Raw genomic sequence first — 14446 nt, forward strand, 5'->3', positions numbered from 1 at the left:
GTAACGTCTAATGTCAAGAAAATGATCATAACTTGTTTACCAGTGCTTGGGCATGTGTTTTATGCCATAATTGTTGCGTCAACTGAAAAATAGTCTTAGTGTTGATCCGTTAAAGTTGAGATGCTGAAAAATGCAGGAAACTACTTTGAGCTACCTTAAGGTGGCTCGGTAGTTATTCCAGGCGCACTCGTCGATGTCAAACTTTGCGTTAAAACTTTTTCGGCTTTGACGCGATGGTTATGAAACTTTGGGAAAACTTTCGCCTATCATTCAGTAATAATATTATTTAATTTGATTTCACCGGTGAAAAATATTTTCAATGTTACCGGCGTTTAACTGGACCCCACTTTTTGGACAAAATCGCTTCCAATACAAAATTTTGCCGATATATTTTTGCTAAATTTCTGGAATCAGCTTATATTCACCTAATAGACGCCATAGCCAAGTTTCAGAAAAATCGTTTGGAACAGAAGTCCGGAAATACTAAGGTCATGTAAACTCGACTCTTACATTCTCTTGAAAGTTTTTACACCGGATGCTCGTCGACGAAACGAACTACGACCCCAAATTTTCGTGAGAAGGCTCTCCAATGCTTGCTAAATTGGAGTTCCTAGCCGATTGTTAATCGTGCGAACCAATAAAAAGTATTCGCTAGTTCTGTAAACATTATAAAATGCATGAAAACGTTCTCCACTCTCCAAAGTTGCGTTTTGCAGCATTTTGCGAAAAATAAAACGGGGTTTTGCGTCAAACTCCTGCCATATAAATTTCAAGGTACTGCAAAATGTTTGCATCGATTTTTGTTGCTGTGTCGTGCTTTGAGCTGGAGAATTCTTCTTGGGATTGTAAGCTACTCCGCGACTGAAGGCAGGCGAGCAGTTTTGTTTATATAATTTTTAATATGAAATAAGCATAGTTTTCACCGGTGAAATCAAATTAAATCATATTATTACTGAATGATAGGCGAACGTTTTCCCAAAGTTTCATAGCCATCGCGTCAAAGCCAAAAAAGTTATAACGCAAAGTTTGACATCGACGAGTGCGCCTGGAATAACTACGGAGCCACCTTTTAAGCTATCACTTACCCAAAGTCTTGAACGGTTTACAGGGAGTCGGTTTAACTAGCTTTACACCTCCTCTGCGGAGAAAATCGCGCCATTTGTATACATTGCCGTCGTTCTCTTCATCCAGCAGGCACGATTTAGACATCTCCTTGATCTTTGAAGCACTTAAAAACGTGTCCCATATGTTGACATTTGATATCATTCCTTGAAAGGATTGAACAGCTTCAAAGCCACCACCGACCGAGTCTTGCTCTTGTCCCAGCACTAAAGTACCGCCACGTTTTATCGTATAATCTGTCCTGAAATCCTCACCCTTCCACTTCTCTTCGCCATCTTTGTATAACATCCATAATCCTGTAGGGCTTTCCCACCCTAGACATATGTGGTGCCATGCTCCATCATTAGCTGTTACTGATGTTTTACTATAAAATGAATAAATTAAAGATGCAGCAGTTTCTTTTTTTGAGTTTACAGTAAGAGACACTCCTTTTAATGTTATTACGTTTTAATTGAATTTGCGATATAATGTTGAACGCCGCACAAATTTCAGATCTTCTCATTGATAGCCAACATCGTTTGTCATAGCCTTTCCATACATAGACAACTTGTAAATAGGGGAATTGAGCAATTATTGGATATGGAGTGTTTCTAACTTTACACTGCGCGCTCATGGAATAGTACAAAATTATTCCTGCTGTCATTGTTCCAATGGTTAAGATATGGAGAACTACACTCCGAAAAAGCCACGAACGACACAGAGTGTCACAGGCGGAGCCGGAGATTTTTCGTTGGGTGTCCTAGAAAAGAACGCGGACAACAGCGTACGTGAAAGGGAAACGCTAATGAGTAGATACAAAAACAAAAAAAAAACATCCAAAGAAAAGATAAACGTTGCGCTGGTAGTTCCTGCACCGAGCACAGATTACCAAGGGCGGGTCGCGATATTTGAACTGTGGTTACCGCGTGGCGTTTTACCGTCGAAAGACCTAGAAATGTAGTGTACGTTACACCAATGGAAGAGAGCTATGGGGTAAATAAGTCATTTCCACAGGACTTATGATTTGCATATATACTAAAGTAATATGTAAACTAGTAATACGTGACTCGCAGGGCCTCGCGAAGCTCTGGGTTGGGGAGGGTGGGGGGGGGGGGGGGGGTTTCTAAATAAGGAGTGGATTATTTGAAGTTGAACATTAATTGAATTGTACATATTCAATTTTCCACAGTAGGCAGGAAGATATATTTGTTGTCTTTGTTAGAAATTTTATTTCAACGGGCATGGCCGCGACACCCTCGTTCCCAGGGTCTACTCCGCTTTACAGATGGTGGCTTTTTCTGGTTCGTAAAGAGGTATAAAACGTTGGGAAGCGCAGGCTATTTTCAAAATCATCGACAAATTATTGGATAGTCGCATTTTGGACATTTATTTAATGGCATAAAAAAAGAAGAACGAACGGCAGGAGGATTCGAAGCCTCCGCCCGCGCGCCCCTGATGGCGATGAAAGGTTTATAGCCTGAATAGGCGTTGAGGGAGTATTATGTGGAAATCAATGTTATTTAAATCCGAAAAGAAAAACGATAAAAATGAAAGGCTCAGGATTCGAACCCACAAAAAAAAAAAAAAAAAAAAAAAAAAAAAAAAAAAAAACCCTAGCCGGATTCGAACCCCCGACCTCAGGTCCGAAGATCTGATTTCAAGTTCGACGCCTTACCATTAGGCCACCAGCGCGCGGCGGCCGTGTGACGTCATTTCCGCCACACACCAAGCTCACAAATATATATATATAGAAATATATATGACCGTAAACTCCACACGAGATTTCATCCCGCCTGATCCCTTTGAGGGACAAAATTATACACCCCGCTACGCTCGGCCTTCGGCCTCGCTTCGCGAGGAATGACTGAATAATTAATTGTTCTTTATGGATTGGCGTTATAGCTGACGCGATTTTTTTAAGTGAAAGTCAAATAGGATATCTACCATCAGATCTGATACTTTATGCGCCTCTATGCCGCTCCAAGAGTATGAGTAGCGTGGTGCTGCTCTTTTCATTCTTCTTCCGGAGCCCGCACTACTCGCAGCTCTCGGCTTAACGCTTACTTTCTCTCTCTCTTTCGCTTTTGTGTTCGTCCCACGGATTAAAGAGCAAAAGAAAGACTGCTAGCGGCTACATGTTATCATGTCAACTTACCTTGCCACTATGCCACCGACTGTAAATTGAAAGTTTCTGTTGTATTCGATTATCAGCTCATTACTTTGGCCCGATACAGCGTAACTGACAGGAGTCCCTCGACTGTTATTTGACTTCATCCAAAAACACACCGTGAACTTGGTCAAGCTACTGCGCATGTTTGACAGTTTGACAGCGTCACTGACTCCTTTATCCGGAAAATGGAACGCGTAGTCTTAAGTGTTAGAAGAAAAGGAAAAGGTAAGAAATCTAAATGGTATATGTTTCACACCATTTTTATGCAAAGCATTCTACACAGTCACGTGTTTTGGTTTCCTAGATAGAAATACATAAAACAGAATTTCGAGAAGCATCGAAACTTCGCATTAAAGACGTATTAAAATCATTTTATTTAATTGTTGTGTTTATGTCTAGCTGAGGCCCCTAGGGGAGTTTGGGACATGCCCACCACCAGGAAATTTTTGCAAATTTAGTTTCTCTCAAGTTTCATTTCCTGCATTTTGACATCATTTCTGAGGTGGGGTGCATTTTCCTTCAATATTAGCTTTTCGGAAAGTAATTTTCATTCTAAAAAAATTCTGAAATGTTCAGAAATGAGTGTGTGCATTTAGACAGTTTTCAAAACAAGAATATTAAAATTACATGCGGGGTGAATGAGTGAACAACAAATTGAAAGAATGATGAATTATCTGACATGTTATACAATTATGTATTTTAGAAACAACAACTAAAATTTGTTCTATGTCTTAGCAAGTACAGAATATCTGCTGTTCCCGGGGGTAATTCTATAACTTTCAGAAATTTTGGTTAGGATTATTTTACAATGCTTACACACTGTCTTAGACTAAGAGCATTGTCCAGAAATCCACAAAACAACAAATGCGCAAAACTTCTCATTATAGTACCAAAATATTGCGGCTTCCTCCGATAATCCTGGCAAGGAAGGTAGTCTTCCGTGTAATCGACCGGGTCACAATCTTTTGATTGTTTTGTGTAAAATTTTTTATATTTTCAAATCCCTAAAATTGCCGACTTCAAAAATTTTAGGGGGCTCGTTCGAACCCCTCGAACCCCCCCCCCCCCCCCCACCCTACGGGCCTGTGAAGCATATAGTTTGGCACTCCGTTAAAGGAGCTATGTCACGGATTTTACCAAAATTTAGACATCGGAAAATGGCAACCAAATTTGTTGAAATATAAAAATAACCACATAGGACAGCGAAGAAACATTTTAATAGCACAGCAAATAAAAAAGAAGGTTGGATGGACAACAATCGAAGAAAATTGAAACAGACTGCGATATGGAGTTCTGAAATACTGTTAGGCTAAACAATTTTTATTAAAGTTAGTCTCAGTGGTTTGTAACTTTTAATTTTAATGTCCTGGAGAAATACGCGGCTGAAATAAAGCTATAATTTCCCATTAAGATCCATAGAAGTAATTTCTTTGCAAAAGTTTCATATAAAATATTTGGCAATATTGACAAAATAGACTAAACTCAGCGGTGGCGCTGCATCCTGACAAACGGTGGATGCTTTGTATGTTTTAAAGCGTTTTATGTTTTCTATATTTCGAAATTGTATTTATACCTAATCGTACCTTTTTGGTACGCTTCGGCGGCATATCAGGCGAGTTTGGTCGAGCCATGGTTCGTATTTTGGCGAGACGCAGTCGAGCCAAAATACCCATGGCGAGACCAAACGAGCCTGATATGCAGCCGAAGCGTACCAAAAAGGTACGATTAGGTATTTACCGTACCCAAATACAGCCAAAAATCCGGTTATATTTTTTTGCTCTGTTTAAGCCATGCTTGCCAGGTGCGTAATACAAATTGTGTTGACCAGCTTGTATTGATACTGTTTTGGTCTTCAACACTGTTAACAAGTTCCTCTTCTGCCTTTTTCTGCTCGTTTGTTTGGAGTTTCATACTCTAAATTTTCAAAATTCAAACTCAGCGAAAAATGTGGAAATTCTGATTCCATTGTTTCAGTCTAAATGTCTCAGTACTCGCCCGCAAACATCGCGCAATTGGCGAGCGCGCTCAAGTTTAGTTTTGGCGGGAAAGTCCTCCTTTTACGACCGCAAAACACCAGCTAAATTTAAATTACGAGGTTCTGTTTCATTGGCAAAACTTCTTTTCAATTCATCGTATAGTAGCAATACTTTACTTCAAAGTGACCGTGATATGGTGGCATATCAGGTCAGTGACTTGATATCGTAGAATATCAGGACAGTAGATCGCGCTTCTGATTGGCTACTTGCGAATTTGGGTACGGTAATGAGACTTACTATGGTAATTTTCCTAACGTAACCTTTTCTATTAATACATTGTTGGAACTCAAAACCAGAAAATAAAGTTGCGAAATGTTCAAGTTAAAAAAAAAGAGAAAGAGATAACTTTTTACAAGGAAACCTCACAGTCGTGCTTATATTCTGTAAAGTATAGTTTTTTGTGCATATATATCAGTGTTGTATTTTAAAGCTGTTACCTACCTGTTCCCAATGGCTCACATGGAGATGGCTTTCGCAGACTCACGCCTCCTTGGCGAAGGAAGTCGATCCATTTGTATACTTTCCCCTCATTTCCTTCGTGAAACAGGCAAGATGATGACATTTCCTCTATTTGAAAAGGAGTCAACACATGATCCCATATGTTCACATTTGATAACATCCCTTTGAAGGATTGAGTGGCATCAAAGCCACCACCGACCGAGTCTTGCTCTTGTCCCAGTACCAACGTGCCGCCTTGTCTTATCGTGTGACCTTTCTTGAAGTTCGTGCCTTCCTCGTTCACGAGACCGTCTTTGTAGAATTTCCATGATCCAGAATTTCTCTCCCTTGATACACAGATGTGGTGCCAAACACCGTCGTTAGCAATTATTTTTGTATTCCTATGAGATTAAAAATTAATGCAAAGTAAATCTCGATCCCGTGTGAACGTTACGCAGGCCACCAAGCTAAATAAACTGCAGTTGGCGACTTATATGTTAGCCGGGTCACCGACTGCAGAACTTTGTCTGTTCTAGAGTTCAAACTTCCTTATTTTGTCTTGCTTCTTAACTAAGTTTCTAGATGATTTCTAGGAAACTGAAAACATTTTTTGATACTTAAACATATTGTTAAAAATTGCTCCCAAAATATAATTATGCTTCACACTTGAAATCAAGAAATAAAATGTTGTCCATTACCGAGAAAACAGCGTGAAAAATCGATCTATAAGTTTGTGTTTCAGTTTGCAGATTAACACTTTTTTTTCAAAAACCGTCTTCGTTAAAGAGAGGGAGAAAAAAAAAGCTGCTTTAGGCTAGTGCCGCCTGCGAGAATTGTCTAGAGACTTAATATGTCGTCGTGATCGATGTTCCGGCGAAAATGATTCGTACTAGTATCGTAATATCTACACAACCTGCTTTCGCCACCAATGTCCAATTGTAAATATTTCTTGAAGAAGATAGCCAGCTCATTATCCTGGCCTGATACAGCATAACTCAAAGGACTTCCTTCATTATCACTCGAACTCATCCATAGACACACCGTGAAATCTGTTAAGCTAGGCATGCCCGAGATTTTGACAACGTCATCGATTCCTTTTTCTCGAAAGTTTAACGCGTAGTCTGAAGTGAAAAGAAAAAATGGAAGGAACACATTAATGTTTTCCATTCAAGCTGTGGCAGTTTGTAAATGTTACATAATGTGAATGATTGCTTTTCAGTTCCAGGTTTAATAATTTAAGTATTAAATATTGTACTATTCACATTAATTTCTTTATAATATCTAACTTGAGAAGACTTACGAGGCAGTCCGTATTAAAAACGTCAAATCACAGTTCGGGAAAAAATGGAATTCTTTTCATTTCTTTACAGATCGAAGTCCAACGCCATGTTTCAAAGATCGGGACATACTAGGCGACAAGTCGCAGCGACAGGTCTTTGCGACAAATCGCTCCGTGTGTTCTGTTTCAAAACGTTTTAGAGAGAGTTGACTGTAGTTGATGATTTTGACTTTTGTATAGAAATGAAATCATTCAATTTTTGTTGAAAAGTAAACCAAGGTTTTTACTCTTGCAGAATGCCTTTAGATGACACTTTTTTAAATGTTGTTTGAAAAGCTAATTCCCAGTAAACAGGTCAAGGGTGTTACCAGAATTAACTTCAGTTTTCGTAATATATTTGCCCTTTCTAAAATGATCACCCAGAATTTGTCGTATATTTGCAATTACTATATTTACACGGGAGGAAAGATCATAAATTATTTATCAAGTATTGAACTATCACGTACCCAATTCGACCCTTACACAGGGAGCTGGTCGAAACACCTTTGCACCTCCTTCATTGAGGAAATCGGGCCACTTGTACACATTTCCTTCGTTCCATTCATCTCGCAAACAAGATCTTGACATATCCTTGATGTGTGTAGCAGAAAGCACTCTATCCCATACATTAACATTTGATAACATTCCTTTTAAGGATTGTTTTTTATCAAAGTCACCACCAACTGAGTCTTGCTCTTGCCCCAGCACCAATGTGCCACGCTCTCTTATCGTGTAACCTTTCTTGAGCGTGCCTTTTTTCAAAAGGATACCATCTTTAAAAAATTGCCACTTTCCTGAACTGCTTTCCCATGATGCGCAAATGTGGTGCCAGACGCCATCGTCAGCAACAACGGAAATTTGGCTGAAGACAAGAAGAAATTAACAACTTATACTGCAGTAACGTGTTCTCCGTGTATTAAAACCACTGTCATTAAACGAGATAAAAGATGTAAGAAGTGTAAAGAGCGTTCGTGTCTATATATTGTATTTTAAAGAAAAAGAAACGAGGAAAAGGAAGGAAGAAAGCAGAAAAAAAGAAAGAAAGAAAGAAAGAAAGAAAAGAAGAAAGAAAGAAAGAAAGAAAGAAGGAAAGAAAAGAAGAAAAAGAAAGAAAGAAAGATAGAAATAAATAAATAAAGAAAGTTTTTCGCCCGCAAATGGTCTTTGTCGCCACCTCCCCCTTCCCACACAATATTGATGTTGATTCGCTCAGCCTAGACACGATTGGTTAATATTGTTATCGGGAATTGACTAAATACTTCGCATTTCAAAATAATTTGTCACCAGTTGTCATTTTGTCAAGAGTCCAAAAGACTTTTCTCCAGGATTATTAGCAATACAACTTGTCGCCTCGCTTTAATAAATGTAATACAGCTCTCGGATTCACTGGATTAGAGCACACATAAAACTAAACCCCTTTGCAACGAAAAAAATAACCATAGTGTAAAAATGATAATTGCAATTAAAGGCATTGAACCTCTGTGATCCCGCTAATAGAAGTACTGTATTCCATGTGTGGCAATGTAAGGGCATGTTCATTTATTTCAAGTATTTTAAAATTCTTAGGCTGTCTACTCATGTATTAGCAGTTTACGCTACCTGGTTGTATCACCAATTATCAGCTGAAAATTCTTGTTATAGAATATTTGCAGCTCATTATCCTGACTTGATACTGCGTAACTAAAAGGGCACGCTTCACTGGTATTCAAATTCATCCAGAAACATACGGTGAATGCGGTCAAACTGTTTTTCATGCCTGAGATTTTGACAACGTCCTTGATTCCTTTCTCGGGAAAATGGAAAGCGTAATCTAACGTGATAAAAAAAGAAATATATTAGTTTTAAAAAGGGAACTATTCTAAATTTCAATTCCATCTGGAAACCGTGGACGAATAGCTTCGTTGATTTTTTACTTCTTACTTCCATTTCTGTGTATTTTTATTATTTATTTATCACTTATTTTTATTCAATCTCACATGCAATAACAACTTTCCAAATGAGTTGCTCAGATACCCCTTATTTGAGCTTGTTGTAAAAGTCTGCCCATAATGACATGTTAAGCTCTTTATGAACCTGAAAATAAATAGGCACCAGGATAACTTTAAGAACATGCAACACCCATGCCGCGCTCAAGTACACGCTCAAGTACATCACGAGTCAATTTCACACGCGATGGAGACGCATTGACTTTGTATAACATCGACGTCGCTTGTATCACCACGATCAACCGGCTGACAATCCCCGGGGGGGGGGGGGGCACTCGACATAATCTCGGGTAGGGAGGTGCGGCCCGGCCTCCTCTGATTTTCCTACCCTGTTTAAAACAGAATGTCAATTTTTGATACCCCGTCTAAGACATAAGCAAGTACCTCACTGGCTTTGCTGTAATCACGATTTAAGCTATGTATCAATGCCGAAATCAACGTAAGTCAGCAATACGAAACAATTTGTGGAAATTTGGCTTGTGGCAAAGTTTGTTTAAATTTACACCTCTGCAGGCATAGAAGCCCATCCTGCTTGAGATTGGTCCATGTAAAGATACCCCGTTTAAGTCAAAAGGGGTGGAATATATACCTCGTTCAAGAGAAATACGCCTGAAAACCATACCCTATCGGGCCGCACGTCCCCGTTAAGCCCTTATAGGGGTGTACCCTCCCCCCCGGGCTGGCAATGTCGGATCACGCAAACATGATCATGTGATACAAACAAATCGATCATATACATGTAGTTCACTGAGCCGTAATCGAGTCGTGTGGGTTTTGATCATCGTTGTAAATCTATAGCGTAAAGAATTTCTGGTGTGAATATTTATGGAATTCTTAATTGTGATGTTCTATCATGTACTGTAGTTGCTTTAGTTTTAATGAGTGATATACCTTTCCTTAGAAAAGGTTAAAGGAAACCATTTATTAAATGAATAAAATGTGTGAAATTCAGGCCACCAGAAATACAACAAATTGCCTAATTGAATAGGAAGAAGGACAACTATATCCAAGATATGATACACCTAGCAAAAATAACTACAAGTCGATTGACGGAAAGGGCAATAGTATTTTTTCAAAAAACTGACCGCAGTAACGTAGGCTGAAGCTCCCCTCAATAATTACAAAGATAATCGAAAGGCTTCCGTAAAGCAAAACAACAACAACAACAGAAAAATACACAAGGTAAAGAAAGTGACACAAGAATGCTATGACTTTAACCGACGTCACTTACCCACATCGGTAAATGGTTTACAGGGAGACGGATTAACAAGCATTGCACCTCCTTGGCTGAGAAAATCGGACCATTCGTATACATTCGGTTCATTCTGTAATTCATTCAGCAGACATGATGTTGACATCTCCTTAATCGCCTTAGAAGGAAGTGCATCACTCCATACGTTCACGTTTGATAACATTCCTTGAAAAGAGTCAGCAGTCTCGAAGCCACCGCCGACGGAATCTTGATCTTGTCCCAGTACAACAGTACCACCACGTCCTATCGTGTGACCTTTCTTAAAGTTTGTGGCTTCCTTTTTAATTTCACCATCTTTGTAAAATTTCCATGACCCCGAACTGCTTTCCCACGTTATACAGATGTGGTGCCATGCTCCATCATTAGCTGTTACTGATGTTTTACTATTAGAAAAGATACAAAATATGAAGCAGCCAACGTCAGGAATTTACCTTCACTGAAGACATGGCGAATATTTCTGATAACGCGAAACATTTCGTTTTCAGGAAAATAACAAAACGGCAACAAAATAATCTTTGTTAATTTTGTACTCGTTTATACAAAACAAATTGCATTGAAAGAATGAAAATTACCATTAATAAATAGTGTACAGTAAAAACCCGCGAGTAAGAACCTAACATTTAAGAACCTGTAAGGCTAAAATTTGCAAATTTTAGATACCATTTTTATAAGAACCTATTTAGCCTAAAATTTGAAAACAGGTTTTTATTTTCTAAAATTGATTAGATATGTTTACTTTTGGAAAAATATGATAAGTCAACATTCTGGATCCTCTTTGGAGATATGTAACATAGAAGCCTTATTACCCCAGATGCAATGTAATGCAAACTTTAAACAAGAAAAAGGCCGAATACCACCAAAATTTCTATTTAACAAAATTGGAATTTTTTCCTCAGAAATTAAGAAGCTATTAAGAACCTAATTAGCCTAAATTTGTGGTAATAACCTTTTATGTAAGAACCTGTTTAGGCTAATCTGAAAAACAATAGGTTCTTACTCGTGGGATTTTACTGTACTGCTTAAAATAACCACAAGGGCTAGTGGAGCCAGGCAGCCAATTAATTTATAGATATTAATTATGTAGATAGTTTAACTGAAATAAAGAAGTAACGAACTAAAAATAAAGATATTTCATTGTTTCAGTACACTTTACTCCAACCAAAATATTGCTATCTCATAAACTGTTACATTCTTAATAATTAGACTTCGAGCCCGAGTTTTCTATGAGCGAATTGTCCAAGAGGCGCAGCCGAGTTGATTTTCCCCCATAGAAAACAAAGGCGAGAAGTCTAATTGTTTTAGTAGAAATCCCAGGTGATTGCTCTCCAAAACCTACAATTTAAGGTATTTATAAGCCAAAAATAAGGAAAAATTGTCCCTTTAAAGAGCAAAGCGCGCACGAATAGAACCAATGAGGTTCGCGGATTTCCAATAGAACACGGCTGAGTTTCTACTAATTATACCTAATCGTACCTTTTTGGTACGCTTCGGCGGCATATCAGGCGAGTTTGGTCGAGCCATGGTTCGTATTTTGGCGAGACGCAGTCTAGCCAAAATACCCATGGCGAGACCAAACGAGCCTGATATGCCGCCGAATCGTACCAAAAAGGTACTATTAGGTATTTACCGTACCAAAATTTATCCAAAAATCCGGTGATATTATTTGCTCTGTTGAAGCCATGCTTGCCAGACACGTAGTGCGAAATGTGTTGACCTGCTTGTATTGATACTTTTTTAGTCTCCAACACTACTTTTATCAAGTCCTCTTCTCACATTTTTTTACTCGTTTGTTTGGAGTTTCATTCCCTAAATTTTCAAAATCCAAATTTAGCGAAAAATTTGGAAACTCCGACTCCATTGTTTCAGTGTGAATGTTTCAGTACTCGTCGGTAAACATCGGGCAATTGGCGAGCGCGCTCAAGTTTAGTTTTGGCGGGAAAGTTTTTCTCATTTTACGACCGGTAAGCACCAGCTAATTAAAAATACTCGTTTCTGTTTTATTGGTAAAACCTCTTTTCAATTCATCGTACGGAAACACTTCTTTAATTCAAAGTGACCGTGATATGGTGGCATATCAGGTCAGTGACTTGATATCGCAGGATATCAGGACAGTAGATCGCGCTTCTGATTGGCTACTTGCGAATTTGGGTACAGTAACGTTACATACCAACATGTTGGCTGTTACAGACATGACGTTAAGATATGTCAAACAAAGAATTTGTAGAACCATATAGTAGAAATAGAAGTAATTAATTAAATTGATTGTCAGTATGATAAACAATTTTCTAGTCGTTTTGTAAAATATACACAACCTGTTTTCGCCACCAATGTCCATCTGGAAATATTTATCGTAGTATAGGAGCATCTCATTATTCTCGCCTGATACAGCATAACTGAATAGACTCCCTTGACTGTTTGTAGAACTCATCCACAGACACACCGTGAACTCAGTCAAACTCTTCGGCATTCCCGAAAGTGTGACGAAGTCATTGACACCCTTCTTCGGAAAGTTGAAAGCGTAATCTAAATTAAAATGATAACAAAGTGAACAATTTGTTGTCGAATTGTTGAGCACACTCGAAACAATTTGTTTAAATCTTAAAAATATTAATATTGCTAAAAAAGGAAATGAAAGTGCTGTATTTATCCTTTTTCCCAGTGACATTACTAAAGCTGTCCATTTAATTGATATGACAGCAACGTTGATATCATAGCAAAGCAACACAAAAATTTAACTACGAAGGTAACTTAGAGAAGGTGTTGAAGATGTTGTAGTTTACTGATAGTGAATAAATAGTAAATATATTCATCGTTACAATTAGCAAATGATTTTCATTCTTAGTTAGGTGGCCCCTATTGTTAGTCCCCTTCGTTCGTTCGTTTGTTCGTTCGTTTGTTCATTCATACGTTGCAATAAACTTTACTGCGCTTGCTTGCCCTGTACTACAGATGTAAGTACATTTATTGAGTCTGTCTAAAGCGGTTACCTACCCAAAATACTAAACGGTCGACAGGGAGAAGGCGTAACAAGCTTTGCGCCTCCGTAGCGGAGGAAATCGGGCCATTTGTATACATTCGCTTCATTCCATTCATCCAGCACACATGATGTTGACATTTCCTTGATTTGCGCTGCGGGAAGCACGTTATCCCATACGTTGACATTTGATAACATTCCTTGGAAGGAGTCTGCCTTATCAAAGCCTCCGCCGACCGAATCCTGATCTTGTCCCAGAACTAAAGTGCCACCTTCTTTAATCGTGTAACCTTTCTTGAAGTTCGTGCCCTCACTTTTCAAGTGACAATCTTTGTAAAATTTCCATGATCCCAATTTCTTTTCCCACGATACACAGATGTGATGCCATTCGCCGTCGTTAGCTGTCACTGTTGTTTGCGGACTGTTAATAAAAGATAATGCAGTCGTTCAACTTCAACAGAAGTTTTCTTTCGAGTAACAAACTAAAAACTTTCCATATTTTATGTAAGTGTTGAATGCTTAAGAAAATGCGTCTCAATTTTTAGTTTATACGTCAATGTGGTCCTTAAGTGAAATTTTCATACTTTTTTCCAATCCAACATGTAGACTGAGAGCTAGAGTCGAAAAAAATTAAAGCGTCGCGCAAACAAAAGCTACAAAGGCTTTTGGGATTTCATTTGACTAATCCTGAAGATGAATTTTTCAACATGACACGAGCGTGAATAAAGAAAAAAATCTGATTTCCCGACGAAAATCAAACTCATGGCCTTCCAGATACCAGTTGGGCGCTTTAACCAACTGAGCTACGAGAGACTCATGGAGTTCTGGACCATTTATGACTAATCCTCTTTTTCGCAGCTAACTTGTGGCTAAAATTGTGGTGCGTTATGTGTTTTAGCTAGGTCGTTGTAAACCGGCAGGAGTAAAACATGTTCAGCAACAAATTGACGATTTAAAAAAAGGCACCACCGCTTTGTGAAGTCACGTTATAATGTCAAAAATGAACTTAAATAGTTTGCTAGTTTATGAAAAGTCAAAATGCGTTTCCACGCATCATTTACTACTCTTTCAACAACAAAACGGGCAACTATTTCAAATTCATCATCACTTGCTGAAGTGAAAAGCTTAAAGGGCCCTAGTCACTCCACTTTTGTTTTTGCTTACATACGATA

At 38.5% G+C, this 14446-nt stretch overlaps 1 protein-coding gene across 1 annotated transcript; it reads right to left on the reverse strand.

The window, feature by feature from the left end:
- Window positions 1–1077: 1077 nt before the first annotated feature.
- Window positions 1078–6810, reverse strand: LOC144642206 (serum amyloid P-component-like). Its single transcript, XM_078501187.1, has 4 exons — window positions 6659–6810; window positions 5749–6146; window positions 3257–3470; window positions 1078–1486 (listed from the first exon to the last, which is right to left on the reverse strand). The coding sequence occupies exons 1-4, from the start codon at window positions 6808–6810 to the stop codon at window positions 1078–1080; spliced, it is 1173 nt and encodes a 390-aa protein (XP_078357313.1).
- Between the last annotated feature and the right edge of the window lie 7636 nt (window positions 6811–14446).

This window comes from Oculina patagonica, chromosome 2 (genome assembly GCF_052425735.1).
Source record: "Oculina patagonica isolate OP01 chromosome 2, crgOcupat, whole genome shotgun sequence".
NCBI lineage: Eukaryota > Metazoa > Cnidaria > Anthozoa > Scleractinia > Oculinidae > Oculina > Oculina patagonica.